The sequence below is a fragment of the Odocoileus virginianus genome, chromosome 9, assembly GCF_023699985.2.
Source record: "Odocoileus virginianus isolate 20LAN1187 ecotype Illinois chromosome 9, Ovbor_1.2, whole genome shotgun sequence".
NCBI classification, from domain to species: domain Eukaryota; kingdom Metazoa; phylum Chordata; class Mammalia; order Artiodactyla; family Cervidae; genus Odocoileus; species Odocoileus virginianus.
In genome coordinates this window covers 15639528-15663769 of record NC_069682.1, presented here as the reverse complement: position 1 = coordinate 15663769, position 24242 = coordinate 15639528, and the positions used below count along the sequence as shown (strand labels likewise).

At 37.1% G+C, this 24242-nt stretch overlaps 1 protein-coding gene and 1 pseudogene across 5 annotated transcripts; both read right to left on the bottom strand.

Moving 5' to 3' along the window:
• Positions 1-303: 303 nt before the first annotated feature.
• Positions 304-24178, bottom strand: MASTL (microtubule associated serine/threonine kinase like). Of its 5 annotated transcripts, none has more exons than XM_020891447.2 (12): positions 23906-24178; positions 17874-18011; positions 15897-16036; positions 15127-15215; positions 13574-13680; positions 13230-13380; positions 11163-11335; positions 9087-10232; positions 7882-8020; positions 4410-4523; positions 4214-4315; positions 304-1477 (listed from the first exon to the last, which is right to left on the bottom strand). In XM_020891447.2, the coding sequence occupies exons 1-12, from the start codon at positions 24089-24091 to the stop codon at positions 1320-1322; spliced, it is 2643 nt and encodes an 880-aa protein (XP_020747106.1). In that variant the 5' UTR covers positions 24092-24178; the 3' UTR covers positions 304-1319. The 5 variants fall into 5 exon arrangements, with proteins under 5 accessions (XP_020747106.1, XP_020747104.1, XP_020747105.1 ...); XM_020891445.2 differs by having other exon boundaries at positions 7882-8023; positions 23906-24177; XM_020891446.2 differs by having other exon boundaries at positions 7882-8023; positions 13230-13377; positions 23906-24177.
• Positions 20812-21376, bottom strand: LOC110136022 (chromobox protein homolog 3 pseudogene; annotated as a pseudogene).
• Positions 24179-24242: the final 64 nt, after the last annotated feature.

The following is a 24242-nucleotide window of genomic DNA, read 5'->3' as shown; positions in this document are numbered from 1 at the left end:
AAAATTCTGTGGGAGGATAATCTTAGCTTTTACCTAATTTAAGGGAAAGATGTAATTTACATTAAACAAAGTTTTAACAACTGTATTTTGAACATATTATTGTTAGAAAAGGTGACAATTAGGTGGATTAAACTTGAGTAGTCATTACTAGAACAAGCTCAGTAAAACCGTTAAATCATGGATTCAATTACATGGCACCGATTATTACAGTGTCTCTTTCACTGCAACAGTTTTAAATAGTTTTAATCTTTGTCAACTACATTAATAACAGGATGCTGACAGAAAGTAAAAAAACTCAAGCCATTTTGCAAAATAAGCAACAGTATTTAATATATTAACAGAAAATTTACACATGGTACATTTAAATTTGAATTTTTCTCTTTTGGTGGGTAAGTATGCAGAAAACCTCAATGAATTTAAGATATGACTTTTGAAGCTGTATCTGTATTGAAAAGAGTGATGTTGACAGAGAATGTATCAAAGTATGTTACAATTATATTTATTAAGTGAAAGTTAAGTTATTTTTTTAAAAAAGAATCAGGCTACTCTGGTAATGCTGCATATGTTTTAAATGAATTATTTAGAAATGTAAACCATCACGTTTTTTGTTAAAATTGAACAACCTGTTAAAATTGCTACAGTATATCTCACCTAAGCTTTCTACTACTATTTTAAAGTAATCTGTATTGTAGAGAAAGCACCAGAAGCAGCCAATGCAACAAAACTGTATTCAAAGCAAAGTGAGGCAAAACCCTAATCCTTTTATTTCTCATTCCCAAAAGGAGTTATAGTACTGAGTAAAGGAATTTTCTAGTTGCATTTTTGAGGCCACAATGATAGCTTTACATGATTGCCCTCAAGACTATAGCTTTTGCAGGCAATCAAGTACAGATAAATTACAATAAAATAAAACTATAATGTTTTTGTTGTGTTAACACCAAATGAATGGTAGACCGACATGAACAGATGAGAAAGAAAATCAAGCTCGAGGCTTACTCTTTCTCTAAAGAGGTCATGTTTCTAATAGTTTTACTGAAGCATTAATTTTTATAAAGTGCAATAACAAAATAAATAAGATGAAAAAAGCTTTGAAGATCTATTTACAACTCTGAGACTAAGATAAATTACTGATTACATCCTTGATAGCCTTTTTAATGCTGTGGAAGCTATAACATACATGAAAAGCTTGCTGATCCAGGTAAAATAATGATTTTTCCTGCTTACATCAATCTAGTACTAAGGTGTATGTAATTATTAATTATGCTAGCTCATGCTATAAGGCAAGGTTAGATTAAAGGGAACAATTTAACAGATTAAAGCTAAAGGCTAAATCCAGATACAGTCAGGTGCTGAGCATTATTCCTGGCTTCAAAATAAGATGTATCTGTCTCGTCATCTGGTTGGGGTATGAATGGCATTTTTTGATGCTGTAGATTTTCCCAATCCACACCACTGAAGAGAGGATGATGTTTCAGCTCTTGGGAAAAAATATCAAACAAAACAATATTATGACACCATTAACTAAGTACTATTGGGTTGGCCAAAAAGTTCATTCGGGCTTACCATCAGATGGTATGAAAGACCCAAATGAACTTCTTGGTAACCCAATATTTTACAGGCATTGAGGAGAGACTGTTTCACAGGGACCTTGCCCTGGTTTACTATGACCGTTTCACAGACATTTTAAAAACATCCCTATCTTCAATCACATAGTTCCCAACAGCACACGCTGTGTTATTCTGTGTACCGCCAGGCATACGACAGGTGCCTTGTCTGAATCGGTCCAAAGAGTGAATGATGACTGGCCTTAACAGGAGCCTATCTTTCTCATTGCCTGTACCTGCAGGAAGAATCCCAGACTTCATGAGATAAGGGAGCCTGGCCTACTTCCTGTTCCCCCATCACTGATCTTAAGTGATTAATGCCCCACTTCTTATCTCAAGGCCTTGCTGACTGCTTGGAGCTCAGCATCACCCGCCTACATAACTTCAGCAGGAAGCTCATCCTCCAGTCCTGTACTCCATCCTTATCCTTCCTGCTAATTTCAGCATACACACCGATGACACTTCTGACACATTCTTTCTCTTCCCTGTTCTTTGATTTCACTAACTTGCATCTCTACAACACCGGCCACCCAGCAGTATGGCTACATCCAAGTCTATGGCTTCCACTTACAAAATCACATCTTCACTACATTTTTCTTCTGTTGACTAAAATAAGAGTTTGCTTTTTTGGTCACACAGGTATCCAGTTGGTAGACATAGCTCCCCTCTCCTCAACTATTCACTTCATCAGGCAGTAGTAAAGATGGCAAAAAAAAAAAGTGTCAATTAAGGCAGTATGCAAACCAAAAGAGCTATCAAATTTAAGGAAAATATCAGAAGATAACTACACAGACAGTAGGGAATTGTATGTCTGTGTTGTGGCTAGTGGGCTGGAAAAACAGTTACGTGTATATGTTGGATTTACCATAAACTAAAAGACTGGTAGGAAAAAGGATAAAATAGCAAAAGTAATTCACATTTAGAGAATTTGTCTCAATTGTTCAAAATAAATAACTGAGCATCGGTTACTTTAGAGTTACTTGTAGTAGTAACTGGAACTAGGATATCTGGATGTGATATGATGTTTCATGATTCTCTCATTGTATCTCTTTATTTAAACTGCATCTGCAAAGAATTCTAATCTAGGTTAAGAGTAACTAAACTGAAGAATAACCCTGTCTGCTTCACTAGGTAAACTATTCATTGAACAAATGAACAGTACTTGAGGTCTGGTAAAAATGTACTAAGCAAATTACAGTGCAGTGCAGCCATTTCCTAAACAACGGTTTCAAAATTTTGTTATGATTGACATTTGATAATTTTCTGTCATAGGGACTGTCTTGAGCATGGTAGAATGCTGAGTGAATCCGTGGCCTCTACCTACTAGATGACCCCAACTGCTGTGACAACCCAGAAATGTTTCCAGACAACACCAAGTGTCCTCTGGGGAGCAAAATCATTCCAGAGGAGAACTGTTGCTTTAAAGCAATTTTTAACTTCATTATTACTATTTTTTGGTCACACTATGTGGCATGTAGGATCATAGTTCCCCGACCAGGGATTGAACCCATGGCCCGTATAGTGGAAGCTTGGAGTCTTAACCACTGGACCACCAGGGAAGTCCCTTAAAGTAATTTTTAGAGCTAAGTTTTCAAATGTCTGCATCCTCACTTTACACTGGTTTTTGCTCAAATTCCACTTGTCAGAAATCTTCATGACCATTCAGTCTAAAAAATACATCTCTTGCCTTCACTTTGTACCCTCTCTGCTTTCTCTCTTTGTGTAGTTACTACTGCATGGCGTTATGATTGTATCTGTCTACTTTCTGTCTTTCCCCTAGAATGTAGTTCTAGAACTTAAGGACAGGAGTTTTAGTCTGGTTCATCCCTAGGTTACCTCCAGTGCCTCAAATAACAACACTGACACCTAGAAGTCACTCTATAGGGTTTGTTGATCTGATTAGAGGGAAAACTAGAAGTTGATACAAATGACATACGACTAAAGTCCATTTTCTTAATATACTGTACTTCACATGGAAGTGTACTTTGAGACATCAGTGCTTAGCTGTCTCTATCTATACCGTGTGACAAAAAGAATTTTAAGGCAACTGCTAATGAGATTTACTGGAGTTTCAAAATTGGAGTTGAAAATTAATTTGAGTTTTCAGCATGGGAAAAAAGCTTTGAATGGGTCATGATGAGCCCATTTTGTCTTCTTTGAGGCATCTTAGCTGTGAAGATAAGCAACAAGGAGCCAGAGTACATAAAAATACTTGTCAATCAATAATGATGTCAGAAATGAAGCAGTAAGAAATCATAAAACAGGAAGTTTTGACTAAAAGAATTTCCTATATTGGTTGATGGTTAACTTTATCAGGCTCCGAAAAACTTAAAAGACATTGACAAGATGAGATTGTTTTGAGAATCTGCTTGAGAGTAATAAAATTTAAGACTGCAACCTGATTGCACTGAATTTTAATGTTCTGAATAAGGACAAATATATCAATGAATACTGAGAGGGCAAAAATAAACTGAAAGTTTAAAACCAACTGAGTTTAGCTGTCAGTTTATCAGTAGTAGTATATTAGAACTTGATATTATTAACATTCATCCCTGAAGCAAATCAAGGGTAAAAGTCACCAAGATTTGGTGACTAACCCCAAACCTTACCTTTCATTCCTGCTCTCTTTGTATCATCAATGGTTAAGAGTATGCCCACAGCACTTTGAGCATTATCAGATAACTTTTCTTCACCTTCAGGCCAAGGGATATCTACAAATACAAATTAACATGTTCATCATTGGTCAAAGGAACAATACAGAGAGATAAATGAATCTATCTTCATAGATAGGAGAAAAAGAATCACCTCTTTTCAGAATATTCTGGAATACTTGCTGTGGTGTTTCATCATTGAAAGGGGGAATTCCTGTTAGAAATTCAAACAAGCAAACTCCAAGGGCCCACCAGTCTACTGCAGGACCTGGAATTTAAGAGGAAGCAGCTGAACTTGCAAGCATTTTCTACAAATGTTTGATCAACTAAAACAATATGTTTTTATCTGGGCACAATGAAGGCCCAAAGACTTACTTCCTAAGGTTTTCCTCTGGCTCTTTAAGGTACAAAACCCCAAATTACCTTCCTTTAGGCAGTGTGGTAATTACTTTCTTGGAAAATAACAGTTTTATTATTTTTATTTATATAGAAAAACTTTTTGCCATACCAACCTGTATCCTAGTTCCCCAACTAAGGATTGAACCTGTACCCCCTGCACTTGGAAGTGCAGAGTTTTAACCCCTGGACTTCCAGGGAAGTTCTGAATATAGAGGTTAGATTAACAATTAACGTGGCTGTTAAAAAAAAGTTAAAGTTATTTTTGCCATTTATTAATTACTTCCAATATTCTGGAGACTTACTTTTATGCTAAATCCTAAAACACAATGAAGGAATGCATTTAATCTAAAAATTATTCTTTAAAATTAGAGTACTCCTCAGTTTCAAATCAGGAAATAATAACATTCGGATGATTCTGTATCTACTTGTTTCACGAAGGAAGGAGATGAGGTAGTAATATTAATGCTAACTGGAGGATAACCTCGTGACTAGGGAAGCCTTACTTACAGGGTGTTTTAATGTCGCTTTACTCTTTTTAAGGACAGAGGGGAACAAATTAGTTTAACAAGAAAAACATTTAGACTATAGCTTGAGGAGGGAATTAGAAGGTAAGTCTTAATAAGTAGGTAAAACTGACTTCTAAATAAAACCTTCAGTGAAAGCATCATTTCTATACAAAGATTTTTTTTATTTTTATTTTTTGGGCTATGTCATGAGGCTTGCGGGATCTTAGTTCCCCAATCAGAGATTGAACCCAGGCTTTGTCAGTGAAAGCACCAAGTCCTATCACTAGACCACCAGGGCATTCCCTGCAAAGATTTTTTTTTTTAGATGTTTATTTTAAACAAGACCTTATAATCTGGTTTATACTCTTGCTTAGTTATGTCTATAAAGGAACAAAATGTTTCCTAAGCAAAAGTTAATTTCAGTCCAAAAACGATTAACTTCAATATAAATTTAGAGCTGTGATTCTAGTCTAGAACTAAATTTGTCTGAAAATTAACTCTTTAAAGTCAGTTTCACAAAATTCATTACTGTGGTTAAGCAAATACCACAAAAACAAACAAAAAAGCCTCCAAAACAAAAAACAATAGGAAAGCGATGTGGAATCTTCCATTAGAAAAAATCGCATGCATTTAGAATACCTTTCCATCTGCAAGCCACATGATCCCATTTTTCCTATGTAACACAAGGTACAAACAGTCTACAGGCTTCTATCTCTATTGTAATCACTATAAAAACACACAAACCACCTCCATTAGTAGGCCTTTTAAGCAGCACTGAGGAAGAATTATTTCAACAGATTAGATAACCAAATACAGGAAAGTAAGAGGAAATCAGGAAAACCCTGCATTTTAATTTATTTTACTTAGATTAGAAATTAGGACCCTTTCCCCAGCTCAGCCAAAAATGTACTCATGTCAGAAACATACAAGACTTCTCCATGGATATGTCATACATACCCATACATTTGAGTCAGAGTCTAAAAAGATCACGTATTGTGATAAATCATATCAATTATAAAATAAATAGAACTATAGAACAGAGTTGTTTTACACGACTGGCTTTCTAATTTACAATCCACTTCTGTAATTTGTATGCTAATTACTCTCTATTTTCTAATAATAATGGAATGGAAGGCTTAGAAAATTCAAGCCCTTTTGTAGCTATTAATTTTAATATTTTTATCAAGCCTATTTCTTCAGTTGTAATAAAAAAATTCCACATGCCGACACTTGTTTTCACAAAGAGCAATGTCTCTGGATGTCTTCTTGCTCGGAAGACAGTTCATTTTGGTATTTCTTTTTTTTTTCATTTTGGTATTTCATGGGATAAGGATAAACATGTACACGCTGTGTGCATGCTAAGTTGTTTCAGTCATGTCTGACTCTTTGTGACCCCATGGATTGTAGGCCACCAGGCTCCTCTGTCCATGGGATTCTCCAGGCCAGAATACTGGAGTGGGTTGTCATGCCCTTCTCCAGAGGATCTTTCCAACCCAGGGATCAAACCTGTGTCTCTTACATAAGTCTCCTGCACTTGCAGCTGGGTTCTTTACCACTAGTGCCACCTGGGAAGCCCATTTTGTATTTCATAAGTGAGCTGAAATTAGGAAAAATTTTGCATGCAATGTGATCTAGTTAGACTTTGACTGTTCAGATAAGTGTGCTTTGCCATGTTCCTTTATGGAGAAATTCACTCACCTGAAATCAGAAACCCTGCATGTAAGAAAACAGGAGTTAGGTACATTGTTTGAAAGTTATAAGTTCATTCTTAAGTCATTTATTGAACTAGAAACCAGGTAGGGTGCCTGACAAAAGAGACAAAAGATGAAGAAGAGAGCTTTTCCCAAGTAGAAAACAGCCTACTCTGGGAGCAACAATTCAGGTAATTTTACTACCAATATAAGAGAGCTGAAACAAACATATCTATTAAAAGAAGAAGCTATGGAAACTCAGGCTGGGGTTCCTAAGTCCCTTTAGCAGTTAGAGAGCAGGAAATTGTTATTGTTGTCTTTAAAATGATAAATTGCTCTCTATTATTTATTTTAAAAACTATGTGTCAAGTTACTTTTATGGGAAATAAAAATTTTAGAACATTTCACTAGCCAGCTATAATAAATAGATATCCCACTAAAAGAATGGCAAGATTTTATCAAGTAAACCTTGCCATCTGAGGTTTCCATTCATACTGTATTGATTTGAGAAAAAGTATAAATGATAATATAGGAAATGAGCTAGCAAAGCTGTGACTTAGTAAAAGGGACAATGTCCAAAAACTAGTTAAGTGCCCAGAGGAACTTTTATTTCTGTGTTGCTTTTTGAGGGATGGTTCCTATCTGGCTGGACCCTTCTGGTGAGGGTATAGTGAGTGCAGGCTCTGAACAGGAAGAGGCATCTGCAGACTGAACAGAAGCGTAGGACTAACTTTGTATTCCCGAAACCAGACAAGAATAGCCCTGGGAAGACATTTAGAACAAAGACTAGTGGAGGGGGTGGAAGGTGGGGCTTCTCTGGATCACTGAGACTGAACCAGCAGGCTGAGGATGAATGGCTGCGTGTCTTTATTTACTATAATAAATGCCATGTATGTGAGAAAAAGAGTACTGCACCATCTCATCTTGTTTTACCTTAGGCAATCTAAGTTCCAAAGAAATTTAACACACTTTATCTCAAAAGAAACTATAATGATAGATACTTCAAAAACTCAAGATGTGTGCGCCTTACCATGGGCCCTGGCTAACAGCAGCTCGGGCGCGAGGTAGTCCGGCGTTCCCAGGATTCGACCGTCATCCACTGGGGCTGCCCCTCTTCTCACACTCTTTGGAGTTCGGTATGGAGTTTCTGATTTGACCTGATTTGGGGTCTGCTAATTTCAAGAGTTTAAGGCACAATAAATATCTTCATTCTTTTCACAGTGAACAGAAATGCTTACACCAAAGAAAAGCTAGGCTGCTGGGCATGGAAAATAGTGAAATCCTTGATCAGCTTTGGAAATGGTCTCATAACTAATTATGAAAAGTCTTACTTAAAAAATCCTAATGATAATAATGCAATTCTAATGCTTAGCTAATACCAGTTATTTCAATAAGATCTGGATATGCAAGAAACAATGAAAAAAATCCATGAGAAAAATTTCTTGATAGGATGGATCAATACAAGCTTACAAAGTGTCCTGGAGGGAGGCTACAGCTGAAAAATGACTGAATTATTAGGACAATGCATAAGTTGGAACTACATGCAAATAACCTTTGGTGCCAACTGGCATTTATGTTTTTAAGATATTTTGTTGTCTCACAAGGACTCTATTGGACCAGCAGGACAGGTGGCAGACACAGGCTCTGAAGGTAACAATTTCTAAGTCCCTCACTAAGCTCTAAATAGAAAACTAAAGTCTTGTAACCCTACAGGTGTGCACTTTCTATATTATGATGTCTCTCCAAAGGAAGAAAAAAAAAGAAACTTTGGGTTTAAAAAGATAACGGTTTAGGGACAAAAAAAAAGATTTTATTTGATTTGTCAACTCTTTTCTACAAAGAAAAGAGATCATCTAAATGTGTCCTTAGAAGGCAGTAAAGTAGATGGATTTTAATTTTGTATCTCAGAATTACTGTGATCAAGTGAAAATGTGATTGTAAATATGTAAACATGTGACATATAAATATGTGAAAGTATGCAGGACAATACAAATGAAGGAGGCATTGGAGTTAAAAATGATAAACACTGCTACCCGCTTCACCTTTCTATACTAAAACCTCCACAAAGCCACAGATTTCCAATAAGCAGAACAAAACCATTTGATTAATATTATATAGTCAAGCTGATAGGCAAATGTCTGTCCTTCATAGTTTATTTTTCTAAAATCTAAAGGACCACACATTAGCAAGTGATAACATACCTGATACAGCATGGAGTATCCAGTGATAACATACCTGATATGGCATGTAGGATCTTTCTTTCTGAGTAGGGGTGATAGCCATGGGATATGACCCACTATAGGCACACGAAATATCCATCACATCTAAAGAAGTGACGCTCATCTTAGAAGGTTCGGAGCTATTGGAAGCATTAATGTGACTGTTAAAACTCCGAAATGCCACAGCATTTCTTTTAGAGGTTAATGGTTTTAAGACCTCTGAAGAAGGAGCCAACATTTTTTGGTTGCTGTCTTGGATGGTAGGACACTCAACACCTTTTGGCAAGGTACTTTCTTGGCAGCTGGGTGATACAGGAAGTAGGTCTTCAATATTTGATTCTTCCAAAGAGGATTCTTTGATGTTTTTATCTGGATCTAAAGACTGCCCTCCTAACGGACTTTCCATGATGGAAATTCCAGGAAAAGATGAATCAGAGTCCATGTGAATACTTTTAGGAGTTCTATCACCATCAGAACATAGGAAACTAGAACTTAAGTAGTCCTTCTTACTATTCTTGTCACAATCGTCATCCAGCTCACACATAAGGTTTTTTTCTATCATTGGGACAGACGATTTTTCTGGGGTTTGGTGTTTATCAGTAAAAGAACTGCCCACATGCTCTTTATTCACACAGTCATTTTGATGATCTCTGTATACCAACAGCTTAAGGTCCTGGACTTCAACTGTCAGGCCTGTCCTTTGATTTGCATAACAATCTGTCATTTCATTATTATGCTCATACTCGAAGCAACTTTTTTTATTTGGTATAATTCCCTGATGAGGACTGGAGTCAACTAATTCGAAAATTCTTTTACAACTTCTTTTCCCAAGGTGCTCTTCAGTCATCCCACCAGAATCCACATCCCACTGTTTTGATTCATGGAGACCAGACTGGCTTGTGTCAGCAGTCACATTGATACTATTTACATCTAGTTGTCTTGCTTCCCAAGAAACTTCCCCTGAAGAACATTTTTTAGCATGGTTAACGTAAGAGTCTCCAGTGGCAGGAACGATGCTGCTGCCATGAATGGGAGAAAGAGCTAACTCAAGATTCCTTTCACTGAAACTTTTGGTCTCCATGGCATCTATAGATTTTGTGCATAAAGGCTTTTCAACTGTATTCCAACTCATCATTGTGGAGCCTGCTGCATCGTCACTTTCCTAAGAGGGAGGAGAAAACACTTAAAAAATTAGAGGACGTCCTTGGTGGCCAAGTGATTAGGACTTATTCACTGTAATGAAGAAAATCATATTACTGAGACTAAAGAGCAAATAGAGTCCAATTTATTTTATCAAGTGGAGAGATTTTTTTTCTTTGGGTATTAACAGAATTCTAACCTAACATTTTATCCACATTCTATATAGGAAAGGCTCTCATATTTTTAGTTCCTCTCAGCTTTAATAGCTTTAAAAAGCCCAGAACAGAATACATAAATTAAGTAAAATGACTTTCAGTATCTATTCACTTGGCAAGCAATCTCCTTAGAATAGATACTTTTAAAGACACACCAGCATCAACCTTTGTGGTCTAGAAGTTATTTCTGATTCAGAAGAGTTACCATTCCGTTAAATGATAAGCTGGCAGTAAACAGTTATAGAAGGAGGTAGTATAAGTTATAAAATAAGACAAAGGTTAAAAAACTCAACAATCTAATGTCTATGTTAGGGCAGGGAATTTTAAAAAAAGTCCATCTAGATGCCTAGAAGCCAAACATTTACTATTAATATACTGCAAAAGTTAAAAAATTAGAGGACTTCCCTGGTGAACCAGTGGTTAAGACTCCATGCTTCCAATATAGGGATCATGGGTTTGATCCCTGGTTGGGGAACTAAGACCCCCACATGCCTCACAGGATGACCAAAACATAATTTTTTTTTAATAAAAAAAAAATTGTAGTAATCTCATATACTGAAGAAGAATAATTTCACATTTCAATGAGAAATGAAATACTGCAAAAGAATTTGACAGAATATACAGGAAAATGAAGAGTATCTTCACTTTCATGTCCTTACAGAGCTTGTATGAAAAGGTGTCAAGTGTTTCTATCATTACACTCAGTTGGTTCTGGGTAAGGCGAGTGGCACTCTGACCTGGCAATCCTTTTCCCATTTGGGACTGCTGTGGCACTCGGATTCCACGCTGGATATGAAGGTATGGGACGGACTGCTGGTGCTGGATGTTGCCAGCCTCTTCCTAGACTGGAGGAGGTGGGAAGTTAGACACTTCACGGGCATCCGGGGGTGGGAGGCAACCATTTCAGGACCTGTGGGGAAGAGAAAACACCAAGGCTTATGTCACTTCTTTCCTACTTCCCTGAAAATCCTGAATCTTTACAGGTAATTGGGTTAAGTAGTAAGTAAATATTTCATATCAGAACTATTTCTATGTAAACATTATCTCATCTATAAGGATGGCTTCTGAAAGTTAATAGACAAAACTCTCAATATTTATAAAGTAGAAATCAGGATAGGGAGCAAATTTATTTATTTTTTAATTTTTATGTTTTGCAAATTTATAATTAGGGGGAAATTCCTTTTGAATATCCATTATCCAATTTGAAACTTTTCTCAATGAAGGTTCATTACTGATAGGCTAAATCCGGATGTGCTAGAAGGCTGGAATGTGACTACTCTTACTCAATTCAATTTGTATTTAATTAAAACCGGAGCTTTATTTTAATGTTGAGGTTTACATGCTTACCAGTGTGGAATTATATACATCCATAAGGACTTTTTTATACTACTGGGTAAAAGAAATAATAGTGACTTTGCTAAGTGTGAGCCAGTGCCAGAAAGTAGCACCATCTCTATAACACAAGTTCCTGTATCTTATAAACAACTAATGATGCTAAAACTTTTTGCTCCTGAGCTTAAAATGAGACTCTTTTGTTCTCATTTGTAAAAAGGAGGCAATTCTTCCTTTCGGTCTATCCATTGCTCCAAGATATGTACAGAATTGAGGACCAAATTCATAATGAAGTAGCATCTATGAAAACAACTAACACTAATTACTCTTTCAGTTCAGTCGCTCAGTTGTGTCCAACTCTTTGCAACCCCATGAACTGCAGCACGCCAGGCCTCCCTGTCCATCACCAACTGCCGGAGTCCACCCAAACCCATGTCCATCGAGTGAGTGATGCCATCCAACCATCTCATCCTCTGTCGTCCCCTTCTCCTCCTGCCCTCAGTCTTTCCCAGCATCAGGGTCTTTTCCAATGAGTCAGCTCTTCGAATCAGATGGCCAAAGTATTGGAGTTTCAGCTTCAACATCAGTCCTACCAATGAACACCCAGACTGATCTCCTTTAGGACAGACTGGTTGGATCTCCTTGCAGTCCAAGGGACTCTTAAGAGTCTTCTCCAACACCACAGTTCAAAAGCATCAGCATCATTATTCACATTTCCAAGATGAAGAAAACACACATGCACAGAACTAAACTGTCCACTGTTGATAAGTTAGAGGGTGAGGTTAAGTGCTATACAGATTTTCCACTTGCTTCCTTTACTTTTGACTTTTATTGTGTAATAACTAAAACTATATCTTGACTTTAACTATTTTATTTCAGAACCTTTTGTAAATCATTTTATAAAGGCACAGAGTATTACTATATCTTCTCCATCTAAGATTTCCATAGACTCAGTACAGTGAAATTCACCCAATGATCATTACAATGTTGCAGCTAATTGAAAAATTAGCTTGACATTTTATTTTGTTGATGTAAAGATCCACCAGGGACTTCCCTGCTGGTCCAGTGGTTAGGAATCCACCTTGCAATGGATGGTATACCAGTTCTATCCCTGGTCCAGGAAGGTCCCACAAACTGTGGAGTAACTAGGCGAGGGCTCTAGAGCCTGTGCTCTGCAACAAGAAAAGCCACCACAATGAGAAGCCCACACACCGCAATTAGAGTAACCCCAGCTCACTGCAACTAGAGAAAGCCCACGCGTAACAATGAAGACCCAGTGCAGCCAACAACAACAAAGATCCACAACAACCCCTGTCAGAAATGGCACTTACATGACAAAACAGAGGAAGTCCACAGGCTATCTGAATGTCTGCATTTAAAAATTATTGATACTCAAAATTTTAAAATTATAAAATACTTTGTTCCTCAAGGGCACATTTAACGGAATATGCTATCTTTTCTTTTATACTCACATGATTTTAGTAGCTTGCTAGAATAAGGAGTAATGTCCTTTTGATCTATGGACATAGGACAAGTTAGTCCTTGAGAAAGTGGTGATGTTTCAGATACATGAGTCGAAAGAACACTTGCAGAGTCACGATTTTCTTCTACAACTGGTGTCTGCTATGACAAAGAGGAAGACAAAAACAAATGCTACAATTTGTTGTCACAAAAACACCACCTAAATGCATAGACTGTTATGATATCTAGGTAGATGAACTGCCAAAGTAATGCAACATGCTTAATATTTGAATCTGTGTAAATGGCAATCATGTTAGGGTCTATCACGTGAGTTTTTTTCTTATCGAGTACTTACAAATCCCAAAGAGCTGATGAGAGATAATACTTGTCCTGGGGTTCTTGAATAATCCTGTCTAGGTTTCACCATGGATGGTGTTGTAAGAATATCCATCATGTTGATATCTATGTATAGAAAGAAAATGATGTTCTTTAAAAACTTCAACTGTCATTGACTAAAGTCAACAATTATTTGTTCTGGACTTTGCCCCACTTTCCACATTGCTAACATCAACTACAAAGTTGGCTTGTGCAAGACAAACACAGCCAGGAAAACCATCATGCCATACTGTAAACATGTAGAACTAACCAGATAGAGAAAGACAAATATCATATGCTTTCTCTATATGTAGAATTTAAAAAACAAAACAAAAAATCAAGCTCATAGATACAGAGAATTGATTTGTGGTTGCCAGAGGTGGGATTAAGGGTTGGAAGAAATGGATGAAAGGGGCCAAAAGGTAAAAATTAATAAATAAAAATAAATTTAAAAAAGATAAATAAATTTCAATAACAGAATCTGAGTGACTAAACAACAACAAAAGAATCAATTTAAGGAATTAATACAAATTATGGAACACTTATGTTAATTTACTATGTAAGCAAGATAGAAACTAATGCAGATTTTTATCAGCTTTCAATGTGTAACACTGTAAAATGATTCAAAACTCACACATAATATTGTATGATTTTCTTTAGATATCAAAAATAGTAAAAAAAAAAAATGGTAAAAAAAAAAAGTAAGAGAAGTGTAACACTTTGTATGTAGTGTAAGACTTTAAAATGTAGGTCGAAAGTTTGAATTTAAATTTCACTTATACCTCACACTGATGAAACTGTAGGAACTACAATAAACTTCTTAAAAAATATTTTACAAATTAAAAAAATGCTACAGCAATGATTTCTTGGTTATGACTTTGAAAGCACAGGAAAAAGGCAAAATAAGACATATGGGACTATATCAAACCTCACAACTTCAGAACATCAAAGGAAACAAGCAACAGAATGAAAAGACCTACAGAATGGGAGAAACATCTGTAAATTATTTATCTAATAAGGGGCTCATATACAGAATATAGAAACAACTACAACTCAATAACAAAAAATCCAAGTAATCTAATTAAAATAGTGGATAAAAAGTCTTGGATAGACATTTCTCTAAAGAAGATATACAAATTGTCAAGAGGCTTATGAAAAGATACTTAACATAAGTAACCAATAGAAAAATGCAAATCCAAACTACAATGAAATATTAACTTATACCCATTAGGATGACCACTATCAAAAATCAAAATAGGAAGTATTGGAAAGAATGTGGAGAAACTGGAACTCTTGTGCACTGCTGGTCAACTGTAAAATGTAAAACTGTGCAACCACTATGAAAAATACAGTGGAAGTTTCTCAAAAAATTAAAAATAGAATTTGGTCTATATGATCCAGCAATTCTTCTGCTGGGTACACACACAAAAGCCGTTTTAGTCATTTTTAATTAACAGAAAATGAACTAGTGAAATGTTAGTTTCTAAAATGTGTTGGACTTTTAAAAAGGTACTTACTTGCTATGTTTCTTACCTCTATTTAAAGTAACTTTGGAAAGGCCAAAATCTGTTAGTTTAATATGACCTTCATTAGAAATAAGCATATTGTCTGGCTTCAAATCCCTGAACATAAAAAAGACAAATAGCAGATAACTAAAAAAGAGCAAGTGTTGATTTTAGAATTTCAAGCAAAAAAAAAACAGAAAGTTAAAGAAGAATCAAACCCTATTTATTGCCTCTCATTGGTGGCTTCGAAAGTACAGAAAAGAACTCTCAAAAGCAAACTAAAAAAAAAAAAAAAGCAAACTAAAATTTGAATATCTGAATATACAAGAGTTAACTATTTAATGCTAGATTATCTTTGGCATTATTCACTAGATATTCCACTAAAATAAATTTCATTAGGTAAAACAAACCTCACACCAGGTCAAATCATATTTACTTCTTTCTGTGAGATTAAGCCTTAACCAAAAAGAGTCACTTAACCTTTCTTTGAACACAGCAAAACACTGTAAATCAGCTGGGATTATAAACTATAGTACTTTTGCATGATGTACAGCTAAATGAGTGGAAAAAAGAGTCAATATTCTCCACAATAAAATAGGATATCCATGGACAAAGCAACACATTCACACACACAGGGAGATGAAAGAGTTGATGGAATTTCTAAATTTGCACAAATTACTACTAAATTTAAGATAACCCATATATTGGAGGCTATGCAAATATCTAAGACTCAAATAGTAAATACATAATTTGATTACTTGTGCTTAAGTAATAGTTTGGAGAAAAGTCAGTCATTACCTGTGAATGATTCCATGTCTATGAAGGTAGTCTAGAGCCAATGCAACTTCAGATATATATTTCACGGCCATCTCTTCATCAAAATAGCCATAGATATGTAGAAGGGACTTGACATCTCCACCAATGAGATATTCCATTACCTGTCAAAATGAAATAGAAATACTGTAAAATAAAACCAATATGACTACTTAAAAATATCTTATTTGAGCATTAATGATTATACATTTTAGCATGGTTCTGTAACAGACATTTTCTTGGTGTCACTGAGTACACATCAATACCAGGTTTGTTCATGCTACCATACACTTTCTAAAATGTAAACTGTTCAGCCTTACGAAAAAGGTATGAAGAGTAGAATAATTTCTCATGTACTCTTCATCTATTTTCACCCATCGTTAGCACTTTGCCACATCTGCTTTCTTCCTCTACACATATATGAATATAGCAATACTTATTTATGCTAATCATTAACATGATTATGTTACATAATAAACATAACAGTTATTAACAACATTAACATAAATACATTATGTGCTTGTATTTTATTCAAATTAAATACTGTAAATAAGGCAACATTAGCAACTGGTATTAATCTTTAAAATTTTGGCTGAATAATTTTAGAATGAAGTAGAAGAGGGCATGATATGTCACCACAGAATCCTTTTTCTTTCTCTTTCTTTTTTATTTTTTAAATTATGAAAGTGTACCACTGAATTCTTCATCACATTTCTACTAACAAGGACATTCTTTTTTTTTAAACAAATGCTTTATCAAGGACATTGTCTATAATTACAGTGTAATAAAATGCATGGAATTTAATGCTAAAATAATGCTATTACCTGTTGTTTAGTCTGTATTCAAATTTCTCTGATAATTCCATATTGTTCCTGACGGCCTCTCTCCTCATCCCTCATTCCCAGGCCAGGACCATGCATGGGATTTAGTTATCATATCTCCTTTAATTTGGGATAATTTTTCTTCTTTTTATTTGCTGGAGAGGGGGTGGGACCAGGGGTGGGGCATAGGGTGGTCTTTCACAACATCTGATTATTTCCTCATGAACCTCTAGAACTTGGAAGTTAAAATACCTGCCATCCTCACCTCTTTCTGTCCCCTACCCAAATTCCTCATTAGAATTAAAAGAGTGTAAGCTGCCATGTTCAGTGAAAAGCAAGCAACTTGCTAAGTCCATAAATCCCCAATCCACCACTTCCTAATATCTTTTCCTTATTACACATCAAACTTTATATTTCTATTATGCATCCTTTACTTAGGAAATATTTTTAGCACTATGTGCCACACTCTGTTCTACAAGGTTTATATCAACCTATTGGAATTTCATAACAACCTTTGAGGTAGGTACTACTGTTATCCCCACCTTGCAGATGAGAAAACTGAGGCATCACAGTTCATTTTATGCATCAAATTGGCTAAGCCACGGCACCCAGATATTTGGTCAAACACCAATCTAAATGTTGTTGTTAAGGTATTTTTTAGATGAGATAAACATCTCAACCTCCATCAAGTGGGACAGCCTTATGCAATCAGCTGAAGGCCTGGAGAGAAAAAAGGTTGAGGTGTCATCTCTTTCTCCTCCAAAGAGGAGGGAGTTCTGCCTCTTCACTGCCTTTGGGCTTGTGCGGCAACATCAACTCTTCGCTGGATCTATAGCCTGTCAGCCTACCCCAGAGATTTTGGATTTGCCATTGCCATAACCATGAAGGACAATTCCCTAAAGTAAATCCCCCTTTCTACATACACACACAGACACACAGACATACACACACACACCCTATTGTTCTTTTTCCCTGAAGAACCCTAACAAACAGAACAGGAAAGGTAACTTGGCCAAGGTCATAAAGCTAGTACGTCCAACAGCTGGAATTCAAACCTAGGTACTCTGAACCCAAAGGCAGTAATTCTTAAGTCACTGGGTTTACTGGTTCCTGAATGAAGAAAAACATGTCACTTACTTACCAAGTAGACATTGTTTGCTGACTGCAGGGAATAGTACAAATGGACAATGAAAGGACTTTTGCTTAGGGCCAGTGCGTCCCTCTCAGCTTGTACTTGATGAGTCATATTTTTGTTGATCATGTCTGCCTTTTTGACAACCTGTAGTACATAATGTGACAACAGACACATGGTTTTATTTTTTATCGCAGAGTGGTCTCAGGTTTCCAAGTTCCCATCGTGAAAACAACAGAAAGCATGGACATGTTGTTTGGCCCTCACACTGCCAGCAGGACTCTGCCAGGAAAACAGCTGGTGAAAATAAAACTTTCTTCAACACAGAACCTCTCAAATTGGTCTCAAGTGGTAAAAGTACTACTTTCCTTTTGAGAAAGAAAAAGATGTAAGCAAATGCTCCCCGTCTACCCTACCAATAAGTAGAAAATAAATTCTGTTCTGCTGTTCTTACAAGTTATAAGATAGCAATGTTCCTAATATGCTCCCAGATAATCAGGACTATAGGGCTTCCCTGGTAGCTCAGCTGGTAAAGAATCTGCTTGCAATGTGGGAGACCTGGGTTCAATCCCTGGGTTGGGAAGATCCCCTGGAGAAAGGAATAGCTACCCTCTCCAGTATTCTGGCCTGGAAAATCCATGGACTGTACAGACTATGGGGTCGCAAAGACTCAGACACGACTGAGCAACTTTCACATAATCAGGAATGTAGGCATAGAGAAATAATTGGCCAATCCATTAAAAAAATTTTTTTGGTTCCTTGATGGATAGAAAGAGAAAGAATGTACTTTTTTTCCCCTGGAAAAATTCTTTTTTTTTTTTTTTTTTTAGGAATATAAAACTATTGACCACTGTTCACCAGTATTTATAATAAAGTAAATAATATACAGTTGAATAACATTCTGATTACTACAAAATTGTTTTTCTTAGCTTCTGCTCAACTAGTAACCTGAAATACTGAGAAAATTGAGCCTTCATGTATAGAATGGGTTGGAGTAAAGTCTGAAAAAAACATGCAGATCAAGTGTAGATTAGAAAAGTTTGTTCACTCATTTATTCCTGTGCTGAGTCGATTCAGTCGTGTCCAACTCTTGTGACCCCACGGACTGTAGCTTACCAGGCTCCTCTGTCCATGGGATTTTTCAGGCACGAATACTGGACTGGGTTGCCATTTCCTTCTCCAGGGGATCTTCCTGACTCAGAGATCCAACCCAGGTCTCCTGCACTTCGGGCAGATTCTTTACTGACTGAGCTACCAGGGAATCCGCTTCACAGACTGGGACCAGCTAAAGCGCAGGAAGCACTATAGGACAGGATGTGTGTTTACACATTCTTGGGACTTCCCTGGTAGTCCGGTGGTTAAGACTCTGCCCTTTCCTCAGATGTATGGAACAGACTTGTGGACTCTGGGAAAAGGCGAGGGTGGGATGTTTCAGGAGAACAGCATTGAAACATGTATATTATCTAGGGTGAAACAGATCACCAGCCCAGGTTGGGTGCATGAGATAAGTGCTCGGGCCTGGTGCACTGGGAAGACCCAGAGGGATTGGGTGGAGAGGGAGGTGGGAGGGGGGACTGGGATGGGGAATACATGTAAATCCATGGCTAATTCATATCAATGTATAACAAAAACTACTGTAATGATGTAAAGTAATTAGCCTCCAACTAATAAAAAATTAAAAAAAAAAAAAAAAAAAGACTCTGCCCTTTCACTTCAGGGGACTTGGGTTCTATCCCTAGTTAAGATCGCATATGCCCTCTGGGCATATTCCTATAGGACATATTCCTGTATATTGCCAATATTTTAAAACTATTTGATTAGGTTTCCATGAACAAATCTGAGACATCCCATATATCACAACCTTTCCTAAATATAGCATAGGGACTTCAATTTCTTGTAAAACAATGGTTCACCAAAAGGAACCATCAAATGTCCACTTAACTAAGTTTTGCTTCACCAATTAAAACATACCAGAATTTTTCTACTTTTTTCATTTGGTTGGGGAGGTTGTTGACAGTGATAAAAATTTTCCTTCCAGGGCTTCTGCATTTATATGCAGATTTATATGCAGATACGGATGCAGATTCTGATAGAGATGCTTTAAAAAATTACCCAATTTAAATTGCTTAATTTATCTAATTAATTACAAAACTATTTAATTTGAAAGGTTAAGACTTAAGTTTTCAATTTAAGTTGAAAGGATTTCTTATATTGCTCAAAATGATGGAATTCCAAAAACTTGGGCTTATCCATGGTTATGAAAAGCTGTTGTTTAAATATATTTACCAAAACAAAAACAACAATAAAAAAGCTCCCAAACAACTACATATGTATTTTATGTATACACATACAAAAAACTTAGAATGATCCTTAGGCATATATGAAAGTTAAATCGCTCAGTCGTGTCCAACTCTTTTCGACCCCGTGGATTGTAGCCCACAGGCTCCTCCGTCCATGGGATTCTCCAGGCAAGAATACTGGAGTGGGTTGCCATTTCCTTCTCCAGGGGATCTTCCTGACCCAGGGATCAAACCCGGGTCTCCCACATTGCAGGCAGATCCTTTAACCTCTGAGCTACCAGGGAAGCCCCAAAGCATATATGAGTGAAATGCAAATTCTAAATTTTGATTAAGTAATGACTATGGAGATTTCCCCCAACATTTAGAAAAGCTGTTCTCCAATGCTGAGGATATAATAAACTATGGTATCAAATTCTTTTCTGCTGAAGGAAGCAACTATAGAAAGTTTTTATTTGTTCAAAGCAACTAGTGCTACAGACCAAAAAAAAAAAAAAAACAAAACACACCCAATGTAACTTCCCCAATACTATTTCAAAACAAACATATCAAACCTGATTTTCATTAGAATGTAGTTATTTCTTCACACTAATAAATCAGAAAACCAAGACCCACATTTTATGTATATAAATATATATATAATGTATATATATAATAAATTCAAACAATTATTGAGTCTCATCTTCTGGACAAGAATGCCAAATTAGTCTCTCTTCATAAAAATTACAATTAAAATTTGAGGAACTACATATTTGCCTCTTTTGCCAGCACCAAGTCCGCCTCATTGGAATATTTCCATTTCATAAGAAACATTAATTCTCCACTGCTGTCCGTGGCATCTATTATTCATTCTGGATCAAGACCTCTGGCAAAATCTCTTGACTTATCAGCAGCATCTCTTTTCTTCTTTGATTTGCTATCATCAGATTCACTGTCAGACAAAGATTTTCTTTTTGTTCCATCTTTTTCTTTACCAGCTTTTTGAGAATTAAGAAATGCTTCAATTAACTTGGGACAATCTAAATTTCCCTCAGGTTCCCAAGTATTGTCTGCATCTGTAAACCCCTTCCACTTCAGGAAATACTCCACCTTTCCATTCACTACACGGCAGTCCAGTATTTTTTCTACTACAAATTCTTCAGGTTCTGCCTCTTCAACTTTTTTACTCTTTTCATTTTGTTTCTTTCCCATGTTTTTGCAATGTAGTTTTATTGAAGCCCCCCCCACCTTTTTTTTAAATGAAGGCCATTTTTTATTGCAGACTGGAAGAGCTATTATTCACTGCCTCTGAGCTGCTCTGGGTCCTGGGTCTGCAGCACCTCCCGGAAAAATTCTTAAAAATGGTTAGAGTTTACTGAAACTTAAGTGTCAGATGCTGTGTTACAGAAAACAACTAATTACTCTTTTTAAGTCTCAAGGTAATTGGTAGGGAGGCAAAACTATAATCTATGTTAAAATTGGAGCACTAAACTGAACAGTCAGTAACACTAAGACTGAGGTCAATTCTCAGGAAGGGGAAAAAAGGCATATTTCTTCCAAAGATTCATTAAAGCATTTAATAAAATCATTAATACACTGTAAATTCCAGCTGTAGAGCCTTCCCATAAGAAAAATAAGCAAAATTGACAAAGCCAGTCTAAAACATGATTTCCTTATCATTCCACTAGACTGGAAGCGTCATGAGGGCATATTTGTTTTTGTTTACCACTGTATCCTTATCCTACACAAAGTGGATATTCACAAATACTTGTGAAAAATATACTGGCATTTTCATTTCAACAGCTAATAATGACTGTTTAGTATAACAGAAGGAAAAGCAAAAAATCTTTGGAATATGAAGTGATGGAGAATTAATTTCAATAGGGTGGGTCTGAAAGGTTAGGAAAAGTTTGAAGGGGGGGCGGCTAAAGAGAAAGTGAAAGTGAAGCTCGCTCAGTTCTGTCTGACTCTTTGTGACCCCATGGACAATACAGTCGATGGAATTCTCCAGGCCAGAATACTGGAGTGGGGAGCTGTTTCCTTCTCCAGGGCATTTTCCCAACCCAGGGATAGAACCCAGGTCTCCCACATTGCAGGATTTTTTTTTACCAGCTGAGCCACAGGGAAGCCCAAGGAAGGCCTGAGGGACCTCAAAAACATGTGAAGGAAGTGAAGAAAGTTGGATGCAAAAGACCATGTATTGTATGATTCCATCAATATGGAACGTCCAGAAAAGACAAACCAATAGAGATATAAAGTTGCTTGTGGCTAAGTGGGGAGACACTGCAGATAAGCAAGAGAGGTAGTTTTCAGGTACTGGAAATTTTCTAAAATTGTAATGTGTTAATGGTTACCTAATCTTTGATTTACTAAAAACTGAGTTGTACTTTAAAAAAGAACGAAAGAAAAAATTAAGTCTGTCTTTGGGCAAACTTGAGAATGGAATGAAAGGGGTACTAAAAATGAATATGAGACAGAATTGATAGGCAGAGTTGAGAGAGAGGATATACAGATGTAGTAGAGGAAGGTTAAAAAGACTCAAGTTTCAAGCCTGAATGACGGTGGTGTTATTACATGGAGAGAAGAAATCCAGGAGGTGGTTAGGTGGAGAGGACCATGTTCAAAGCTGGACAAGTACAATTTTGAGGTGCGTGCTAGATATTCACACGGCAATGTCCAACAGGAAATTGAAACCACATCAGTACTCAGTCTGCTGGCTTCTCCTTTATTACTATCACTCACTCCTTAGTTGTGACTAATTTGAAGCTATGGGAGTAGATAAGAATCAAGAGTGGCCTGAACAGCTTTGAATACTTTGAGCTCTTGAATGCTTTGGAATGATACATACTACTGTAGGGCTTCCCAGGTAGCTCAGCTGGTAAAGAATCTACCTGCATTGCAGGAGACCCCGATTCAATCCCTGGCTTGCAAAGATCCCCTGGAGGAGGTGTGGCAACCCACCCCAGTATTCTTGCCTGGAGAATGCCCATGGACAGAGGTGCCTGGAGGGCTACAGTCCATGTGGTTGCAAAGAGTTGGACAGGACTGAGTGACGAAGCACAGCACATACTACTGTAAGGATAAAGGAGTGATTTAGGAATAGTTCAGCTTAGTCTTTAAATAAATGTACATTCCAGATTTATAATGAAAGGCTTGAAAAGTGGGTTTGTTTAATGGTATCTTTTGGTTATACAGGTCAAAAGTTCATCTATATCATAGCATGCCAACTATAGTTAACAATACTGCATTATATATTTGAATGCTGCTAAGATAAAGTTCTCATCACAAGAAAAAAATTTGCCGCTGTTTCATCATGGCTGTTAACTAGACTTATGATGATCATTTCACCACATAGACAAATACTGAATCGTTAAGTTGTACACCTGAAATTGGTATATGTCAATTACGCCTCAACAAAAAAGAAATGAATCAACATCAAATTGGTAGTTAAAATATAATTTGAAAATGTTTCTAATTTAAAGTTTCAATCTTAATCCTGGTAAAGCCCAAATTAGTCAAAAGGATTCATAAGTCCTAGATCTCCTAAGGTTTACGCGGTGGGAAGAGAAGGGCGGGGCAGAGGCAAGAGCGACTTGCCCGCGCTGTCACCTCAAATGAGAAATCATCTCACGGGGCCCGGAGGCTTCAGCGAGCCAGGCATTCAGTCTAGCCGCTCCAGCGGCCCAGGAGCCTGCCCAGTTCAGGGGGCGGGAAGGAGGGCCGAAGGACCACCCTCTTTAGCTTTCTTTAATCTTCGACTCTTACCTTCACCGCATACAACCTGTTGCCTTTCTGCCCCAGATACACCTTCCCAAAGGCGCCGCGGCTAATAGGCTTCACTATGGTGAACTCCTCAATGGAGGGGGGTCTTGGCACCGGGATCCTATTCACGCACTCTCCGGTTGCCGCTCCAGCTCCACTCTTCATCTCACCGCCCAAGGTGGGCTCCATCGCAGTCCACCCCGGAAGCAAGGTTCTATCACCGGGCAAGGCCCCTTGGCAACTCCCGCCAACTAGTTTCAAAGTGAGGCTCCGCCCACGCCTCACGTAGACAGTGATGTCACTACGTCGCAGCCCACGCCACACCCATCCATGCGCGTCT